The following is a 22,088-nucleotide window of genomic DNA, read 5'->3' as shown; positions in this document are numbered from 1 at the left end:
AGCTTAACATACAGCTGCTTGGTATCATGGTCATATTCCCATTGAACCTGCCTATCATTACTACTGATGATGAAAGAGAGAATAAAACACAACAGAAAAATTCTTAACCTGAAATGTCCAGTAACCACACCTGTTTTGGTTTAATAATATTACTGAATCATAAATGTCTTAACTCTAAAAGAACACAATGATCAAAAAAGAGGCTTGTTCCAGCTCCAACATCTGCTGGAGGCATTTTCTTGGATTTTTCCCCCATTATATGAATTAAGAAATGGGGATGTAATATACATTTACACAAATGCAATTCAGGTCTTTGAAAAAATTATTACCCTCAAACATATGTTAATAGCTGAGAATGAGCTTAACTTAAAAAATAACATCATGGCTTACATGATAGCACTGCAATCATCTAATGTAATCCATAAAATTTTCCATATTATTGGAGATTGCTTTCCTGAGACCTTACCATATGCAGCCAGGCAGATCATTCTGCCATCACAGGCCCCTTCCAGAGCAAATTGTTTACAATACCATTATTTGAAAAGTGTATAATTATTTTGAAATATCTTTCTAAACATTGGATACAAGCAATATTTAGTGGCACAGATGGACCAGTTTCTACATATTTTGTTTGTTGAATTTGTCTACAACTATTGCCTTTAAACTCATGCTATCATTAGCAATGAAATGGCTTTATGTAATATGTGAAAAGTAACATGAAACAGGAATTTTTATCTTTAAAATGAATATTTAGAAGAAGATGGACTGTAAAAAGCTACTTACAAGTACATGAATAGTTAGTAATCAAGGGGAAAGATATCTATAAAATTTCTAACAATTTGAAACAAGACGATAGGTCCTTTACAAGAAGTTAGTGCTAAGATTGTGTCTGCTTACAAATAAAGGATCAACTCTTTTTGATAAGCTTTGCAATCATAAAGAAAGATGTCTACTTACTGAGTACAATGTTCACTATCTGGATAATGGGTACACTAGAAGCCCAATCCCCAGCAGTATGCAATATACACATACATGTAACAAGCATGCACATGTACCCCATAAATCTAAAATTAAATTAATTTTAAAAAGAAAGTTTTTTTCACTATGCTTATTATTATTTGCTGTGGTTTATCTCAAATGTTTGTGGGGATATTAGCAATACCTTCTGAAATATACTCTTCTTGTTTTTGTTTTTGTTTTTGAGACAGAGTTCTGCTCTTGCTGCCCAGGCTGGAGTGCAATGGCGTTATATTGGCTCACGGCAACCTCCACCTCCCTTGTTTAAGAGATTCTCCTGCCTCAATCTCCCAAGTATATGGGATTACAGGCATGTGCCACCACGCTCAGCTAATTTTGTAGTAGAGAAGGGGTTTCTCCATGTTGGTCAGGCTAGTCTCGAACTCCTGACCTCAGGTGATCTGCCCGCCCTAGCCTCCCAAAGTGCTGGGGTCACAGGTGTGAGCCACTGCATCTGGCCTACTCTTCTTGTTTTAAGTTCAGATAGTGCAATTGAGGTGATGGATCATAGCAATCACACATTTAAATTTTGCTTAATAATGGGATTATATGTATTTGCCTTTACCTGTTGCAAAAGAGCATTTGTTCTTTTCCTAATTGGATTGCCTTTTGTTCATCAATGTGTTTTTAGAACCTCAAAGACACAGACTAGGTTTTCAACAATTGCTAAGTGAAGGAGTAGATTAATGAATGAATTTCAAATATTATAAAATATATTGACTAGAAATATCATGTCACCTATAATATGTAATATAATTTTTTAGAAGAAAAACTTTCAACAAAATATAACATCATTATTTAAAAATACAACCCAGTTTTCATTATATGTTCCAGCCACCTTTTTATTCTTTTCTCTAGAAGGGAAGAGGTGACAGAGTAGTAATAGAGTTTTTTGACAGAGAAAAATCCTAATATGTTTTGTACAAAGTTTTCTCACCTTCTCACAGATCCTTAACATTTTCCTGGTATTTGATAAAGTTTGGACAAAGAGTGGGAAATACCTGATAACAAGCTACGGTCTTAACCCTCCTGAAGCTGGATCTCCACTTTCATCCTATATTGCCTCCCTTTTTGGTTATAATAGACTATGTCAGCTTCCATAACAAATTTGACCAAAATGTTATTGCAAAAGTTCACATTTGAGTGAGCTGGAGACAGAATCAAAAGTAGAGAGTAGCATGAATTAAACCTGCCTTTGTGTATGTCACTGTGACTGTAAATATGACTATATTGTTTAGGACAATAGAATGTGAATATTTCAGAGCAGGAAGATACTTTAGACATTATCTAGTTCAACTCTCTTAATGTACAGATGAAGTAAGTGAAGCTTTGAAGCTGAATAAACAAGTGTAAATTCACCCAACAAATTAGTAGCCACAGTGTCTAATCCAGATCCCAGATCTTCTGTTTCCAAGTTTGCATGTCTTGAAAGTCACTTGTATATAAAGTTACTACATTTAAAAATTGTAGATGACTCCAATGGAAAACTTTATTATTTTTTAAATATTAAACTCAGTCACAGATTAAATGTAAACTGTTATTAGTATAAAAAGTAGACAAAATTAATCAACCTTAGGGAAGATAGTGTCAATGAACAGGCAAAATTGCAATCCTTCACTAGATTATTAAATGTATTTTGCAATTTTTTTGTCTTAGTTTTACAATAAAGAAATTGGAGGCAAGCAAGTTTTTTAAAGCCCTTCGAGATTAAGAAAGTAAAGCAAAAAAAGCAAAGAAATTATTTTATAACTTATAACCATATTTGAAAAGTGAGGGAGGAAGTAAAGCAAACAATTATACAGGAAGTTCAGGTCAGTAAAAATGGTCAACTATTTGTCATAAAATATAACGTTGATTAAATATTGTAATGCATCATTTAAAAGTTCTGGTTAGTGGATGGCTAGGTTCAGCATTTTTGGCTGTCATTGAATACCAAATTTGGATTGACATCTCAATGAATAAAAGGAATCAAATGATCATTTTGTGACAAATTTGCCAGTAATGTAAGGTTAAAAAAAAAATTAAATTTATGTGGATTTAATGACAAATCTTCTTTAAAAATAAATTTATTTTTTTCTGAGAAATGTGATGCCTATATTTTTATAGTAACTTATCTTTAAGCCATATCAAACTCTTTTTTTGTTGGTTTGTTTTTTGTTTTGGGTTTGTGTGTGTGTGTGTGTGACATTTATTTTAGGTCTGGGAGTCAATGTGAAGATTTGTTACATAAATAAACATGTGTCATAGGGGTTTGTTGTACAAATTATTTCATCACCCAGGTATTAAGCCCAGTACCCAACAGTTATCTTTTTGCTCCTCTCCCTTCTCCCACCCTCTCTGCTCAAGCAGTCCCAGTGTCTGTTGTTTCTTTCTTCATGTTCATAAGTTCTTATCATTTAGCTCTCACATGTAAGTGAGAACATGTAGTATTTAGTTTTCTGTTCCTGCACTAGTTTGCTAAGGGTAATATCCTCCTGCTCCATCCATGTTCCTGCAAAAGACATGATTTTTGTTCATTTTTATAGCTGCATAGTATTCCATGGTGTATATGTACCACAGTTTCTTTATCTAATCTGTCATATTTATGGGCATGTAGATTGGTTCCATGTTTTTGCTATTTTGAATAGTGCTGCAATGAATGTTCGCATGCATGTGTCTTTATGGTAGAATGGGTATATTGCTTCTGGATATATTGCTGGGTCTAATGGTGGTTCAGTTTTAGCTCTTGGCAGAATTGTTATAATGCTTTCCACAATGGTTGAAATAATTTACACTCCCACCAACAGTGTATTAGTGTTCCCTTTTCTCCACAACCTCACTAGCATCTGTTATTTTTTAACTTTTTAATAATAGCCATTCGGACTGGTGTGAAATGGTATCTCGTTGTGGTTTTCATTTGCATTTCTCTAATGATAGTGATATTGAGATTTTATTCATAGGCTTGTTGGCTGCATGTATATCTTCCTATGAGAAATGTCTGTTCATTTATATTTATGGGGCTTTTTGTTTTTCTCTTGTAAATTTGTTTAAGTTCCTTATAGATGCTGGATATTAGGCCTTTGTCAGATGGGTAGTTTGCAAATATTTTCTCCCATTCTGTAGTTTGTCTGGTTACTCTGTTGATAGTTTCATTTGTTGTTCAGAAGCTCTTAAGTTTAATTGGATCTCACTTGTCAATTTTTGCTTTTGTTGTGATTGCTTTTAGTGTTTGTCCATTGCTATGTCCAGGATGATACTGTCTAGGCTCTCTTCCAGTATGTTTATAGTTTTGGGCTTTACATTTAAGTCTTTAATCCATCATAAGTTGATTTCTGTATGTACCACATACAAAATCTTCCAAACTTCCACATTTCCACATAAGAAATTTTGTGGAAATTTCACATTTCCAGACTTCCAAATTTCCACATAAGAAATCTTCCAAACTGTTTTGCCAGTAAACAAGAAATAAATCCTTCAGCAAGTGAGCCAAATGCAGATGATAAACTCAGTCTAATTTGCTCTGGAAATAATTATGCATTTAGTTTGGTATCATTCGTGTTAATCAATTTTTGAACCTGGAAACCAAACTATCTTCCCTTTGAAATTTCAAGGTTTCTGGAGAGGTTGCTACCCTATAGCTCTCCAAGACAATTTGCAAAATATGCAGGAAAATGTACCAAATGTGAAATTAGCTATCGCATTAAGAATGATTTGGAACTGAAAATGTCACTGACAAATACAATGTCTTTTGGGATATCTATTTCAGTGGGTCTCTTTGTGGCTACAACAGAGATTTCTGGTGACCAGATGTCTACCTAGTGCACAAATCTAGACTCATTTCATTCAACATAGAGCTATATTTTAATAGCTTCCAATGAAACTGAGATGAGAGTCATATCTATCTGCCTTTGAGGGAAGAAAACATTCTAACAAGAGAATGCTGCTTTTTCACAATGAGCATCCTAAGTATGTCTCCACTGAACACCTTCTCAGTTTCTACAAGGATTCCATCAAAACCTTGCCATGGTTTTCATTTTTTATTAGTATGATATGATCATCTAACGCATTTAAATAATGAATTTAGAGCATGGAGTGAATTGCCATTTTAGGATTAGAAGTATTTTTAGAGGTGAATATATTCTAAATCATGTTTTAATTCCAAATATAATGAATTATATTTTGATATCTAAAATTTCATGATGGTGGCAAACAGAGAAAATTGCAACATACTAAATTTAAGCTTTCAAAACTTTAATTTTATGGGCCGGGTGCGGTGGCTCAAGCCTGTAATCCCAGCACTTTGGGAGGCCGAGGCGGGTGGATCACGAGGTCAAGAGATCGAGACCATTCTGTTCAACATGGTGAAACCCCATCTCTACTAAAAATAAACAAAAAATTAGCTGTGCATGGTGGCACGTGCCTGTAACCCCAGCTGCTCAGGAGGCTGAGGCAGGAGAATTGCCTGAACCCAGGAGGCGGAGGTTCAGTGAGCAGAGATGGAGCCATTGCACTCCAGCTTGGGTAATAAGAGCGAAACTCCGTCTCAAAAACAAACAAACAAAAAAAAACTTTAATTTTATTCAGAAATTTGGAAGTTTTCTGACTTGGCTGTTACTAAATGTTATTCTTTCTACTCACAGCTTCTTCGTTCAACCATTCCGTTGAGCATCTATTGGGTAATATGTAGTAGAAATTCTGTAGTGATTTATGGGGCGGATAGTACTGCAAGATCCCCTGGTAAAACCTTACTCATTTGATAATTGGGCAGAAATCAATTAAGGCTCTGTCTCTTTTATTTAACACACACATTCTAATTTTGATTCCTTTTCAAAAAATATATAATGAAATATATATGGCAGTAACCCTAAATTTAAGTTGACTAAATCCCCCAATCAAAAGATACAGCCAAAACCTAACGGTATGCTACATCCAGACCCATTTCACATGCAAGGATACACGGGATGGAGAAAGACTTACCAACCACATGGAGAGCAAAAATAAATAAATAAATAAATAAAAAGCAGGAGTTGCAATTCTCGCATCTGATAAAATAGATTTCAAAGCAACAAAGATATAGTGGTAAAAGGATCAAGGCAACAATAGGAGCTAATGATCCTAACACCCAGATACATAAGACCCATAAAAAGACTTAGACTCAACGAGACAGAAAATTGATGAGGACAACCAGGACTTGAACTCAGATCTGGAACAAGTAAGCTTAATAAATATTTATAGAGCTCTCCATTTTAAATACACAAAATATACATTCTCTGCTTTAAATACACAAAATATTGGTTGGCCATTATTAATGCCCATTTTTAGAATAAAGCAACATTCCCATTCTCTCTCCCTCTTTTTCTTCCTCTTTCTACATCTCCTTCACTCCTTTTTTTTCTCTTTCTTTTCTTCTTTCCTTTCTGGAAAAAAAAAAAAGAAACCTGGCCAACAGTGTGTTGCCAATTATTGGTTGGTTGTAACTAACATAAATTAATAACTGTAAATGATCTGTAGTTAAAATATTTTTTGCATATATATATATATATATTTAGATGAGTCTCACTCTGTTGTCCAGGCTGGAGTGCAGCGGAGCAACCTCAGCTCACTGCAACTTCTACCTCCCGTGTTCAAGTGATTCTCGTGCCTGAGCCTCCCAAGTAGCTGGGATTACAGTCGTGCACCACCAAGCCCAGCTGATTTTTGTATTTTTAGTAGAGACAAGGTCGCACCATGTTGGCCAGACTGGTTTTGAACTCCTAACCTCACGTGATCCACCCGCCTCGGCCTCCTAAACTTCTGGGATTACAGGCATGGGCCACCGAGCCCAGCCTGCAAATAGATATTTTTATAGGTTTTATGTCCGTGTTTGGCATAGGGCTAGCATACTATATATTAGTCATTTGTATATATGTTATGAATTTTTCTTTCCTCCTTGTTGTTAATATATATGTCAATTTATATTTATCTATAGATACCAATATATTTATGTCTATTCATTTGTTTATGTATCTGTGAAACCACTTAAAAAAATCCTTGATCTATAGTGGCCAAAATAAATTTAATAAATTAATAATTAAATTAAATTTAATATACTTTTTAAATTTAACTAAGAATACCTCTAGTTTACATTCATAGTATCTATCCATGAAATGATAGACATTATGAATGTAAACTAGAGGTCAGAATGTGCTAAAATTATCATGAGATGACAGTTACTAAGGTGATAATAAAATTATGCATAGTTTATCAGATTGGAACACATGAGTTAACTGAAAATAAACCACAAAATATAGTTAACAGTTGAGACACATATGACTTTTTGTATTTTAAAATAATAACTAAAAACTATTCTTTCTTTTGGTTTTTAATTTTTACTTCACTAAGACACTGATTTTATTCTAGGCCTTTCTTATTGACTGCTGATCTTTCCCTGTTATTTGACATTAAAGACAATACAAAGAATGCATCATCAGTGTAACACGGTCTGAAAGGGATCAGTAAATTGAATGTGATCATTAGAAATAGATCCAATTCTTGATTTAGCAGAGACTATAGAAGTTTTTTTTTTTAAAGAAAGAAAAAAAAGGAGTGAAGGAGAGGAAGAAAGAGGAAGAAAAAGAGGGAGAGAGAACGGGAATGTAGCTTTATTCTAAAAATGGGTATTAATAATGGCCGATCAATATTTTGTGTATTTAAGGTGGAGAATGTATATTTTGTGTATTTAAGGAGAGAGCTCTATAAATATTTATTGAGTTTACTTGTTCCAGATCTGAGTTCAAGTCCTGGATATCCTTATTAATTTTCTGTCTTGTTGAGTCTAAATCACTTTATGAGTCTTATGCATCTGGGTGTTAGGATTGTTAGCTCTTATTGTTGCATTAATCCTTTTACCACTATATCTTTGTTGCTTTGAAATCTATTTTATCAGATGTGAGAATTGCAACTCCTGCTTTTTATTTATTTATTTATTTTTGCTCTTCATTTGGTGGTAAATCTTTCTCCATCCCTTTGTTTTAAGTCTTTGTGTATCTTTGGATGTGAGATGGGTCTGGATGTAGCATATCATTAGGTTTTGGCTGTATCTTTTGATTGGGGGATTTAGTCAACTTAAATTTAGGGTTACTGCCACTTGATGTTAACTGGCTATTTTATCCATTCATTGATGTAAATTCTTCTTTATGTTGATGCTCTTGACTTTTTGGTATATTTTTAGAAAGGCTAATACTGGTTTTTCCTTTCTATGTATAATGCTTCTTTCAGAAGCTCTTGTAAAGCCAGCCTGGTGGTAATAAAATCTCTTTAAGGATGCTCAACATCCTTAAAGAAGTTTTTTTTATAAGCTTCTTCTATTACATTTTTTTTTCTTAGTATATTTATGGTCCATTCGCTAATACACTCTTAGGTATCAAATCACTGAAGATTTTAGCATTTTATTATCACCAAGACCTTTGTTTTCGTAAGAGGCAACAAGATAGTCTTCTTGATTGTGAAAAGTTGTTGTCAGATCAAATCCTTTTTATGCCTCAGATTATAGGGCACACTAATTCTTCAAACTGTCTCTAGGCCTATAGACGTCTCTAGGCCAAACCTTCTATAGGCCTTCTATAGAAGATGTCTTGCTGAGAAGGAATAAATGGCCAAAGTGTCTGTATCTGAAGTTTTCTGTATTATCTTAAATATCCCACATTGAGGATGGACAGGTAAAGTAGGCATATGAAACAATATATTTTTGGTATATTCAACCTGTAATTATTATGGATTTTTCATGTAGTAATATGATGATATAATATGAAATAATTTAAGATGCTTATTAAAACTGAAAGATAAATCAGTAGTAGGCTATGATTTGTTTATTTTATGGTATAACAGCATTATTATAAAATCTAGAGTTTTCGTTAGATGCTTCTACTTCTCACAGGGAGACAACAATATTAATGTTCTTGTGTAGCTTAGTATGCTATACGTAATTTACATGTGATTTTTAGACTTGTAATTACAAAAAAAAGTACTAAGGAGTCATTCATGCTCAGCATCCCAAAAGGAAAAAACCCAGAAAACACTATCAATACATAACTGAGCCTCTTTGGTTTTCTTCATTTGGAGTGATGAAATCAATCATTTGATTGAATCGACACAACAGTCCTTCAACTGTATAATCTGCTTCAAGATACTATGTTGCTTAACATAACAACAAGCCAAAATTGAAAACACTAAAATCTTAGTTTTGTTTCCTTTGATTTCTTTTTTTTTCTTTCTTTTGGTTTGTGGGCTATACAATAATGTTCAAAGTTCTCCAACATAAGGTACTGATTTTTTCACAATTCCTTCCTTTCTCAAATTTAGCTGCACATTGAGATCACCTGGAAAACTTAACAAAATGCTAACATTTGAGCCCAAGAAATTCTGATGTAATGTGGATGAAAACCTGGGCATTGAGTCATATAATATCTCCCCCTGGTGATTACAATGAGCAGCAGGCTTGGCATTCATTGGTATATGTAAATCTGATATTCTCATGACTGATCATTGCTGGACTGCCACCCAACTTTTGCAACCTCCCATTTACTGAAGAGATGGTCTCCCTGTCTCCCTCTCTCTCCTCTCTTAGAATAGATACTTCTATCAAAGCTTGACTGTGACTAATTAAAAAAAAGCTATTATTCTTATACATTTATTCTACAATTTTTTCACCTTTTTATACATGTTAGAGGCAACAACAATAACTTCTAGCAGTGTTTATTTTTGTTTAAAGAAACCAATTGAATTAAAGGTTAAGATACCTTCTGATTGCACAGATTAAACAAGAAAGTATTACATATTTCAACTTTACAAAGCATCTTATTGATTTTAAAAGATCCATACTATTGATAAAGTTCACCATGAAACATATATGTAATAAGGAGACTAACATATTCATTTTACATATCTACAACATGTATTTTCATATTTCTAAATCAACCACAAATCATATAGAAAATATTAGGTCCATGAAAAAGCTTCAAAACATTAAAAAATTAACATTTTGAAAAAGATCACATGTGAAAGCTCATTAAATAATAACATTGACAAATAAATAGTTAATCAGCTTTCTTATTAGCTGCTGCCATGCATTTCTGGCATTCCATTCCAAGCAAGGGTCTGCATGCAGGGTATAATTTCATACTATGTGACTGTAAAAAGCTATAGGGCTTATTTTTGAAGTGAAATGTCACAAGGTCTTTCATTCTCTTTCAAAGGAAGATCACTCATGACTGCTAAACTGTTCCCATGAAGAGTACCAAAAAAGCACCTTTCTGAAATGTTACTGTGGAGATTCATGGCAACAATTTTTTTTTAACTTTTCTATTTTGAAGGGAATTTGTTTGCAAGAAGGGATGGACCAGGAGATGGAGGGTAACTGAGAAGCCCTTTTCTGTTTTAAAATATAATTATTCACTGATGTATATAGTATCAATAGTCTTTTAAGAACGATGGGGAATTAAAACTACAGGATACATGGAATTTAAATGCAAATTGCATTCATGGATATACATACATCTTGAAAAACTTGAAAAGGGAAAACTCTTCCCAAAGAAGGTCCTGATACTTAGGACAGCTTGCTGGGTTTGATCAAAGCAGAAAGCTATACTTTCAAGTGAGAAAATAGCAATGGCAGGCTTGAGTCTTCCAAGCAATCAAATCTGTAAAGCAGATGGTTACTAGTAAGTCTAGTTTTGGGAGTCTGAGTTCTAACTCATGCTGTGCTTGCTGGATTTGCTGGCTTTCTTCCGCTCTCTGTGATGCTGGACTGGCTTGGCAGGTGACATGCTCTCAAAGTTGTGACTGGACTCGTTGTGCTGGCGGGTGTACCTCTTGCACTTGCAGGCAGTGACTACTGTGATTTTGTAGGTGCGCGTGCTGCCATCTTGGCATTGCAGCTGGATTCTCTGGGTACGGGTTTTGTCATTGACACACCGCCACTCCTGGGAGCTCCTCCTGCTCCAGTACTTTGTTCCATAGCCTCCTCCAATCCAGTTAGGGAGCACTGGCAGGGGCAAGCACTCGCCAGCACACACCAGCTCCTTCAGAGGGCTGATGCTGGTGCACTGGCCATCAGAGATGTATTTGGTGGAACGCAGTTCTCGGCAACCCACTTGAACTTGAGCTGTGAGAAACAAAAAAGAATGTGCATCAGAGACTAAATGCAAATGAAAACTTTCTTAAAAAGTGATCTGCAATGACAAAAATAACAGCCAAATGACAGTAAATTACCAAACAGAAAGTGAGCACCTACTTTATTTTCACAATGAAAAAATCTGCCTGGGTAGTATAGAGACACTTTCATGAAAATCATTAGTTTACATGGCTATAACTCTTTTGGGGGGAAAAAAAATCTAAGCCTGATTTTTTTCATGTATAACATTAGCTAATTGCTTATTGGAGTGTTTGAAAATCCAATTTTCTTAGTCTCTCCAATAATGGGTTAGCAGCTCTTCCATTTATGTGTAAATATTGATTCTTCAGTAAGTTAAAACAGTATACTTCAATATTCTCTTTCTCAAGAGTCATATTGGTTAATGTCTGTAAGTGATTTTAATTAGGCTTTAAAAAAAATCTGTTGAGAAAATGTGGAAGGTATTTAAATATTGTGTAAATGCATATGCACTTGGTAATGTTTTATTTCAATTATTGATTTTAGCTGCAGAGACTCATACATACATATGTGTACAACGTCTGACATTTTGCATATCAAACTTAATAACTGTTTTAAACATAAATTCCCAAACTGTCTTTTAAAAAATATAAACAGTAAAATGTTTGAAATGCAAAATGCCACTACAACTCAAGATTCAAAGAATATAAAAGCCCCTAAATAAGGAATGTATGGTTGCCATAACAACTTGGCTACATTTCCATGAATTTTATAGCAGAAAATGCCTAACATATCTGATTTACAACTGCAAAAGGAACCAGGGTGTTCATTTCCCAAATATTGGTCATGGCAAACTTTTTGTTTTAGTTATTTGGATTTGATAGTTATGTTGTCGAATTGGCTGTTTCTTGTTACATGCCTTATGTAATTAAAGCAAAAATTAATCTTGAAATATTTTAAGTTTTCTTTATCACTGCTTTGTTATCCAAACTTGACGAGAATTGCCTGTAACAAGCTTGAAAAGAAATCAAGCTTGCCAACCAGGAAAAAAAAGGATGTTTAAAAGTACAGGCTTCTGACATTTTAAAAATAAAAATTATAAGAGACAGTGAAGTGGTTTCTACAAAGAGTAATAAAAGCTACGTCAAAATAGAAACTGAATCAGGAGTTTTACTTCATCTCTGTATCCCAGTACTTCTAAGGTAAGAGATATAGCCTAAGGGGAATGTGATGATTGTGGAAAAATTCATGTATATACACATACATGCATAGAAATCAAGAACTGTGGGATTAAATGTAAGGTGTAAATTGTTTGGCTGGACAGTGTGCTCAGCATGCCTGAGTCTGCCTCCAGCTCACCTTCCTGCAGCTGCCTCAGGAATGCACCTGGAAATAGCCAGAAATAATTTTGACTCGTCAAGCTTTCTGTTCCTGTGTATATACAGATTTGGCCTTTTTGCAGTGACAGTTCATTGACAATGAATACCCACCACATTGCTCAGTAATCTAATAATAATCAGATATGTCCTGTGTACTTAAAAGCAACCGTCTTCATGAAAGTTAAAACATCTTAGCTTTCTTAGACACTAGCAGTCATATTTGCTTTGACTTTTCAAAGGTCAAAACTACTTTTTGTAGTTGAATTGAGTAAAGAAGGAGAGGCAAAAGATTTGTGTAAGATTTTCTGTGCACTGTTTCTCTCTCTCTTAAAACCTGATTATTAGCATGTGGCCTCTTCTAAAGGAAAAAATGGAAACAAAAGTTAGGAGAAATTTGAATCCCCCTAAAAAGTGGTCAATTAGCATGTCAACTAAGCAAGCAGAAAAGGAAAAAAAAAAAAATAAGTTCCCTGTATAAGAAAACACTACTGTACTATTGTTTTAAATCTCTTAAGTTATAAAAATATCCCCAATCTGTTAAAGAAATATACAATTATCTAAATTTTGAACTTGACAACAAGGAATTATTTTAGAAAAATATGATTCTCCAGCATTTTTAGTTTATCCCTCTTTTACACTGAGCATCATCGAAACTTTCAACAATCTCTCTGGACATATTTTAAAAACCCAGTATAAACCACTTTTTTTCTCCTGAAAGCTTCCTTTTTTCCCTTGTAATTCCCTGTACATGTTTATGGTTAGTTACCTTTATACACTTTACCAAAATTGCACATGCCCCGAAATTCATTGACAAAACAACCTGAACTTGAGCTATCTAGAACAGTACTTTTAAAAACTCTCATTTTGCATGATTTTGACAAAACAACAGTCTAATTCCTGGAAATGTTTTCTTTGTGAATGTTTGACAAAACTTAAGTCTGTGCTTGCATTATTAAACCACTGTTTTAGTTATGTTAACTTTAAAATCACTACCTAGGGAAGAATGCCAGCCTACACATGCAGCAGATTACTCCCAGATTGCTTCACAAAATGTATAGTTATATACTGGTAACTAACCAATATAATTATATTATATTGGTTAGTTACCAATATCATTTTATATATATAACTATATATTAAGTTACCAATATTGTTATATATATAACTATATTGATAGTTTTATATATATATAAAACAATGCTACAGGGATATAAAACAATGCTACAGGGATGTGAGCTAATGCTACCAGAAAATTAAAAAAAAATCTGTGCAAGTAAAACACACTTACTGTTCCGATCCAGTCCAGTGTTACTGAAATGCCTGCCTCCATTCCTGGCTTGATTCAAGGTGCTGTTGCTGCTGGGGTGTGCTGGAACAGGTTTAACCACATGTGAATAAAGGATTTCTGTAGCATCATTTTTAAAAGCAAAACAGCTTTTCATTAGGATGCATGCAAGGGGAAGAAGATAGAAATGAATGGCAGGAGGAAGCATGGTGAGTAGAAGATTTGCTTGGCTAAAGAGCTGGTTAATTCCTTTGCCTCTGCTTCTGCACTGTAACTGTGAAATTCCTCCTCAAGCTTCCCTTTATATATCCACCGAGGTTTGGCGTTCATTCAGGTGTAAAGTTGTGTAGAGCTTCAGAGTGAAAACACAGAGAAGGGGTGGGATCCCTACATGACCCTGCAAAAGAATTTTACCAATGGAAAAGAAGACTGCAGAAAAGGAGGAGCTTGGTATACAAATTGCCTGAAATTTCAGAGTTGGACTTCATCACTTGTCTGTGAGCCGATGCAGGCAGTCACATTCTATATCAACGACAGACTCTCCCCTGCCATTTCCTTTCCTCAATCTGGTTAACATTCGGGTTTAATTTAAATGAAAATACATTGCCGTTCATTTAAAGAGATTGGCTTTCTCACAGTTGTTCTATACTTTCCTCAGATTTTAGAGTATTTGGGACAGGAAGGGTTTTTTTCCCAGATAACAGGAGGAATTCATGTGAGTTTAAATATTGTAGGACTTGCATGAAGCACCTAGTTAGCTAAACATTGCTTTCTCTCAAGAAGCAAACCAATATATTTTTTCCTTAAAGTAAAAGGCACAGAGCTAAAACCTGCCCCCTGGACATGCTTAAATAATGTAGCTTTGATCTGCATGAACTACTGTGCTGCTAGGTAAATTATTGCCAGGGGTTCTGTGTGGAGAATAATAAGCAGAGTTCTGTCTGCATTAAAGTAACTAATATTCATTTTCATCTTAAAAATGTCATAAGCATTAATATCCATAGCATTGTTTTAAACAAAACAAAGCCATTTCTGACAGATTATTGTTTAGCGAATTCAAAATAATTTTTTCTATATTTTTTCTTTGCTGCAGAACATGAATTCTACTCATAAATTTACTAAGTGTTTTGTTCATTAGACTCTGCTGCCCAAGTAAGAAACCTATTTTTCTGAATTACTTTACCCATACCCAAACATGTGTTCCATTAATTAATTATTGGCCACTGATCATCCCTTTAAAAAAATTATGAAATTCCATTATGGGACATCTCAATTGGAATAACTATTCTGAATCATCTTTTCAATTATAAATTGTTTTTGTTTTTTGTGTGGCTACCCAACTCACCTGATTTTGTATCTCTTTTCTGTATAAGCATTTGTCCATTATAACTGTTTGTCTACCTGAATTTCTCCATAGCTGCACTATTGACATTTTGGAAGAGACAGTTCTTTATTATTGGGGGACTGTCCTGTGTGTTTTTCAGCATCCCTGGCTTCTACCCACTAGACGCCAGTAGCACCCCCTAGTTGGTAACAAAAATATCTCCAAACATTGCTAAACGACCCCTAGGGGTAAAATCACCCCTGATTCCACCACCAATTATCTATTCATCTACCTCACTATAAAAAGAAAGTAAAAATAAGAATAAAGGAAAGCTATTATCATAGAAAGAAATTTTTGTTCTTTTTAAGGACAGAAATGTAACTGTATTTTTGTTTTAAAACAATGACTGCTTCTCTATTAGAGGTATATACTGGAATATCCTTAGGTGAAAGGATTTTATATAATCTTTCATATTATATGGAATAAGCTAGAATAAGCTTCAAAGTAACATGAGGTTAGAGGCGTGAGTGGCAAAAGATTAGTTATAACTTGATGGTTGTTAGAGAAGGATGGTAAAGTAAAATTCTGTCTATTCTTGTGTATGTTTCAAATTCTACATAATAAAAAGTTTAAAAACCAGAGTCAGACAATCAATTTAATGAACATATACTTCCTACTAACAATATATCTTTATCCTAAGATTGGATGTAGTCATTTATTCTAACATCCTTCTTAAAAAATCATGTCAGTTTATTTTGTGCGAGTGGAAATTACAGGCATCCTTCTAAAATACTAACTATGAAGAATTTCTTGTCCTACTTATCAGGGGATTCTATGTTAATTACACAAAGTACGTTAATATTAATAATTGACCCACAGACCCAATGCCTAAAGGAAATTAAAAGGTCAAAATAATCTAATCTGTTTCTCACTGCTTTTTATTTTTTTGTTTGTCAGAAGCAGGAGATATTTTAATTGGAATTTAATTATCAGGTTGGGCTAATGAGATTGACCAAATTCATGCATAGTTGTTAAATCTGCTGCGCGTAATATTCTGTAGGCTCAGCCTTAGGATATCTCCTCAGGCAGAAGAAAATTAGAAGAGAAGACAAGGTAGTTGTGCCTGTGGACAAGACAAACTTAGAGTTCTTGGGCCCAATTTACCTGACAGACCTCTAGAAAACTACTTTGAGGCTGGGTGCAGTGGCTTCTGCCTGTAATCCCAGTACTCGGGAAGGCCAAGTCAGGAGGATCGCTTGAGCACAGGAATTCAAGACCAGCCTGGACAACAGAGTGAGACTGCATCTCTGCAGAAACAAAATAAAAACTAGCTGAGCGTGGTGATTCACACCTGTAGTCCCAGCTACTAGGGATGATAAAGAGGAAAGCTTGAGCCTGAGAGGTTGAGGCTGTAGTGAGTTGTGATAGTACTGCAATGCTCTAGCCTGGGCAAGTGTGAGACTCTGTCTCAAAATAAATAAATAAAAGAAGGAAAACTACTGTGATAAAATGGAAATAATCATACATTTAATATTTAACAGTCATTCTGATCAGTTTAAAACAGTTCCATTAAAAATAACCACAAACTATTGTTTCTCGGCCTTTTGGCTAAGATCAAGTGAAGAATAACCACAAATTATAATAACCCAAGAATGCATATAGATGTTTAATATTGAAATTGATTCTTTCTCATCTCCAGGTGTTACTATGTACATGTTATTCTCTTAACATAGAACACTCTTTCCTCACCCTCTTCCTTGGCTAATCATCTACTTTTCCTTCCAATCTCAGTTTCGATGCTACTAGCACTGAGAAGACTTTCCTTGTCCTCTCTTCCCTCTGTCTGCTCAAGTCTTAATCCAGCATACATGTGCCAGAACAGCTAGTTGCCTAATGACTTGACAAGACTTATGAAAAAAGAACCATTTCTATCTTATGGTATTGTAGATTAGTGGTTAAATTAAGTATTTAAGAGATATAGCAAATACATTCTTTCACATAAAAAGATTGGTTACTATTTGTGGTAGGCAGTTACTAAGATGGCTCCCAATAATCCCCTTCTCATGATATTCACATCCTTGTAGCAATCCCCTTTCCTTGAGTGTGGGAAGAATGTAGTAAATAGTATAATGTACTAACATGATGAGATGTGACTTCTATGATTAGGTTTTCAAAAAGCTGTGACTTCTGTCTTGCTGGCTGCTCTCACTCTCTCACTTGCTTGCTTTGGTGGAAGCCAGCTACCATAACGTGTATTTCCCCACAGAAAGGTCCATGTAACAAGGAACTGATGCCTGTAACCAGCAAGGAACTAAATTAGCCCCTCAACCAAACGGGTGAGAATTCCATCAACAATCACGTGAGAGAGCTTAGAAGCAAATCCTCTCACAGGTAGTCTTTCAGATGAGGCTGCATCCCTGGCTAAAACCTGAATGAAAACTTTAGGAGGGACATCATACGAGAGGCACCCACAGGAACTATGACATAACAAATGTTTGTTGTTTTAACTAAGTTTGGGATAATTTGTTACGTTACATAGATAATCAGTACAATGTTAATTGTAATTAGGTCTTTTGTGAATAATGCTAGGGCCTTGAGAGCATCAGATGTGGAATCATTAGACTTGGTGACTGTGCAACTTTCATTCTCTGGAAGTGTTAAGACTTATTTTCCATTCTCACCTGTGTATCAAGAAAAGTAATATAAAAATAAGAAATTTATTTAAAGACTTATTTTCTAGCCTCAGCTGAGTCATCAATATGGTGGTATTATTAACAATCAAATAATGATATTAGAATTACTACTAGGGGCTTGATTTGCAAAAGCTGGAAACTAATTTTGATTTTCTAAATAGTATCATTTATCATATGATTTGGAAATTAAATTTGAAAATCTGAGTTTGGATCTTAGTTCTGCCATTTACAATCTGTATGAACTTGGATATACAGTTGACCCTTGAACAACACAGCTTTGAACTGTGAGGATCCACTTATACCTGGATTTTCTGCCACCTCTGCCACCCCTGAGACAGCAAGACCAACCCTCCTCTTATTCCTCTCTCAGCCTACTCAGCGTGAAGACAGTGAGTAGGAAGACATGTCTTACGATGATCCACTTCTACTTAATGAAGAATAAATGTATTTTCTCTTCCTTACTATTTTCTTAATAACATTTTCTTTTCTCTAGCTTACTTTAAAAATAGAGTATATCATATACTCTATTACATATATATAAAATTTTTAAAATATGTGTTAATCAACTGTTTATGTTATTGGTAAGGCTGCTAGCTGACAGTAGGCTACTAGTAGTTAAGTTTTGGGGGAGGGAGAAGTTCTATGTGAATTTTCAACTGTACAGGGGTCAGCTCCCTAACTTCCGTGTTGTTCAAGAAAGTTACACTTTCTGAAACTCCCTTAGTCAGTTTCTTCATCTGCAAAACATGACCAAACTTACCTACCTCACCAAGAAACAAAAATATATGAAAGTATCAAGCACAAAACTGGGCACAGAAGAAATGAGGAAAAAAATAGCCATTTAATATGAATCTAGGAGTACTGTTTTATATTATAGCCTTCAATTATAAACATGAGTTTGGAAAGACTAGAGATGTCTGAACAAAAATATGATTACCCTATTTAAGGTAAAGAACAAAAAGTTGAGAGAAGGGAGATTTGTTTAGCCCAACAAAGTAAGAGATAATGGATAAATGTCATTACAGGGAGGGGAGCATCACACACTGGGGTCTGTCGCAGGGGAAATAGGGAGGGACAGTAGGGGGTGGGGAGTTGGGGAGAGATAGCATGGGGGAAAATGCCAGATGATGGGGAGGAAGGCAGCAAATCACACTGCCATGTGTGTACGTATGCAACAATCTTGCATGTCCTTCACATGTACCCCAAAACCTAAAGTGCAATAAAATTAGTCTAAACAATTGTTTTTAAATATTAATAGGGGATGCATCAGAATACAACAGCATCTCTTATCTCCAGGGCATATGTTCCAACACCTCTAGTGAATGCCTCAAACTTCTGGTAGTTCCAAACCTGACTGCCATCATTTGGAACACATTTCTGTTCATCTCTCCTATCCAGAAATTTAATGCCTTTTCCATCTTAATTAAGCATTTATCATGTACTGTAACTGTAACTTGTGCAGTTTGAAGAGCCACAGCAAAACTAGCAGAAATTTTTTTTCTTCTTTCATTAATCAAAGATTCTTTCTTACCATAGATCTCAGTAAACTCACCATATGATTTTTTTTTTCTTTCTCTGTTAAGTTGAAAACTTTCACCTTTTCCCTCAAAGGAAACACTTTATGGCTTCTCTTTGGCATATCTGAATTGTCAGCATCACTACTCTTGTGCTTTGGGACTGTTATGAAGTAAAATAAGAGTTCCTTGAACACACAGCACTTCGATGCATAACAGGCGATCTGATAACATAGACAGTCACTACGTGACTAAAAGCAGGTGGTGTAGACAATGTGGAAATGCTGGACAGTGGGAGGATTCACTTCCTTGGTGAGATGCAGCAAGAGATGGCATGTGATCTCATCATGGTACTCAGAACGCTGTGTAATTTCAAACTTAGCAATTGTTTGTTTCTGGAATTTTCCCTTTAGTGAAACAGAGGAAAGCGAAATCACAGATAAAGGGGATTACCATAAATATAAACCAAAAATATTTATTGAATGCAAGGATAAACTATTTCTGCTCCTCTCTGGATTAAAACTATTCTGAGAGTAGGATTAAGGATCCCTTTAATAGGATAGCACTTGTTAAGTGGAAAAGTGATTAGCTATTATAAGTTTAGAAAAAAAATGCATCAAACTACTATAGAATCTTCATTCATAAAAATCCTTAAAACAAAAATGAGCTAATTACTTTCATTCATTTCATATTAGTGTCTATTGTACCCAGTCTTTTAAAGATGGTGTCATCCAGGCAAAGTTGAAGGAGACATGAAGCCTACCCTCTCTTCCTGTTCTAGAAAGCTCCTGTTTAGAATTTTACTAAAGGAACTCCCCTTAACTTACTCTTCTTGTATAATTTTCTTTCCTTCTCCCTAATCACCTTCATTAGTTGTCTCTTTATTTGTATTTTGTTTGAATGCTTGCTGGTCTTATTTGTTGAATATAATGTTTCATTTATTATGAACTGACTCACAATGAATAACATTAGAAAACCCAGCTTACAATGCCCTTTGTAACCTGATATAAAACCCAAGTGAAAACTCTCCAATCCAATTGATAGAGATCTAGATAGGGTTCCTCTAGTCTCCACACTATTGACATCTGGGCTGGGGGATGTTTAGCAGCATCCCTGGGCTGTACCCACTAGATGCCAACAGCCCCCACCCAGAAACTTCACAAGCAAGTGCTAGGGAGTAGGTGAGGACAGGAGGGACAGGGCTTCCATCTGATTGCACAAACGAGTGCCTGTAGGAAGTTGTCCTTTTTACTTCCATTTATTACATCTCACAGTAGGAATCAATGTCCTCATTCTGTGCGTTCAGTTCACATCCTCCCTAAACTAAATCTGACAAGGGCTGGTAGCATATTCTATATCCTGCCCCCAGTGGTGAATGAGGACTGGAATTAGTTTCGTGCCACCAGCCTAATAGTTCCTCTAAAACAATGGTTCTCCTGGGAGCCTGTTACATATGCAAATTTTAGGCCTGACCTCAGACTTGAGTCAGAATCCCTTCGGCTGGTGCTCAGGAACCTGTGTTTTAACAAGCTTTCCAAGAGATTCTTAAGCATGCTAAAGTTTGAAGTAACTGTTATAGGATACACATATGACCTCATAATGGTGGCCTACCCTCATGATCCCCCTGAGGGATGCCTAGTCTATTTAACTGGGCCTGTGCTCCAGATTCTTGCAGTTTGCAGAATCAAATGGAAACTCCACAGTAAAACTCAGCCCTCAAGGCCCACACCCTAACCCATTTCCTTCTGCTATATTTATTTCTCCCTAGGGACTGGATACTCTCAGTGTCCCTTAATGCTGATTAATGCTTTGTTTCACAGAAAAGGACACCGAGAACCATAACAATTACTACCTATAGTGGTACTATCACTCACTAGAAATTCTGGCAGCCACTTCTGATTTGCTCAGAGATCAGCATCGATGCAGATTTAGGTAAAATACTTTGAGCATTGTGATTTTGATTACTGTCCACTAGACTTAATGACATCCCACAGCCAAATTGGGCTCCTACCCCTGGTCATGTGCACTGTTGCTTCACTCTTTCCTAAGGAGTCCCTTATGGAACTTACAGTTATGTTCTTACATCACTGGTAGAGACTTGGATTTAGAGACTTTATAGTATGAAGTTTCATGGTGTGTCAGGTCAGGATGCTAGAGAACCCAAGAATTTAGTAGGATTTGGCCCAACAATGCCACAATCTCTCCTGGAAACAAAAAGTCCTTGCAGAAATTTCCAATTTCCATTTTCATATTTTAAATAAAATAATTTGCTTCCAAGTTACATACAGGTGGAATCTGTGGTGTAGGGCAGTGATCACAATGCCAGGGCCACGAACCCAGTACTGGTCCATGGCCTGCTAGGAAATGCATCACACAGCAGGAGGTGAGTGGCTAGGGAGTGAGCATGACCTGAGAACCACTTCCTGTCACATCAGCAGTGCTTTAGATCTCATAGGATGCGAACCCTATTGTGAATTGCACGTGCCAGGGATCTAGGTTGCATGTTCTTTGTGAGACTCTTAACTAAGGCCTGAAGATCAGCGGTGGAATAGTTTCATCCTGAAACCATCCCTATCCCTGGCCCTATCCATGGAAAAATCATTTTCCAAAATGGGTCCATGGTGCCAAAAACATTGGGGACTGCTGGCATAGGGGGTTTCACAGCAGCAGCATAGCTGGGGTGATGGGGTCCACATTGGGAAGAAAATAAGTTTGACTCCATTGATTGGAAAGGTAGGTTGGAGCAGATTATTGACTACAATCCTGCT

The 22,088-nt window shown here is 35.5% G+C and overlaps 1 protein-coding gene across 1 annotated transcript; it reads right to left on the bottom strand.

Annotated features, from left to right (window-relative positions):
• Nucleotides 1-9,713: 9,713 nt before the first annotated feature.
• Nucleotides 9,714-14,067, bottom strand: SOSTDC1 (sclerostin domain containing 1). Its single transcript, XM_002751544.6, has 2 exons — nt 13,793-14,067; nt 9,714-11,137 (listed from the first exon to the last, which is right to left on the bottom strand). The coding sequence occupies exons 1-2, from the start codon at nt 13,995-13,997 to the stop codon at nt 10,722-10,724; spliced, it is 621 nt and encodes a 206-aa protein (XP_002751590.1). The 5' UTR covers nt 13,998-14,067; the 3' UTR covers nt 9,714-10,721.
• Nucleotides 14,068-22,088: the final 8,021 nt, after the last annotated feature.

Source organism: Callithrix jacchus, chromosome 11, assembly GCF_049354715.1.
Source record: "Callithrix jacchus isolate 240 chromosome 11, calJac240_pri, whole genome shotgun sequence".
Taxonomy (NCBI): domain Eukaryota; kingdom Metazoa; phylum Chordata; class Mammalia; order Primates; family Cebidae; genus Callithrix; species Callithrix jacchus.
This window is presented reverse-complemented; position numbering and strand designations above follow the sequence as displayed.

What these genes read in the sequence shown, in the direction of transcription:
- SOSTDC1 (XM_002751544.6), bottom strand. Translation starts at nt 13,997, where the DNA reads ATGCTTCCTCCTGCCATTCATTTCTATCTTCTTCCCCTTGCATGCATC. An exon ending in CACTGGACTGGATCGGAACA is followed by an intron (nt 11,138 to 13,792) that starts GTAAGTGTGTTT and finishes TGTTTCTCACAG; the next exon opens with CTCAAGTTCAAGTGGGTTGC.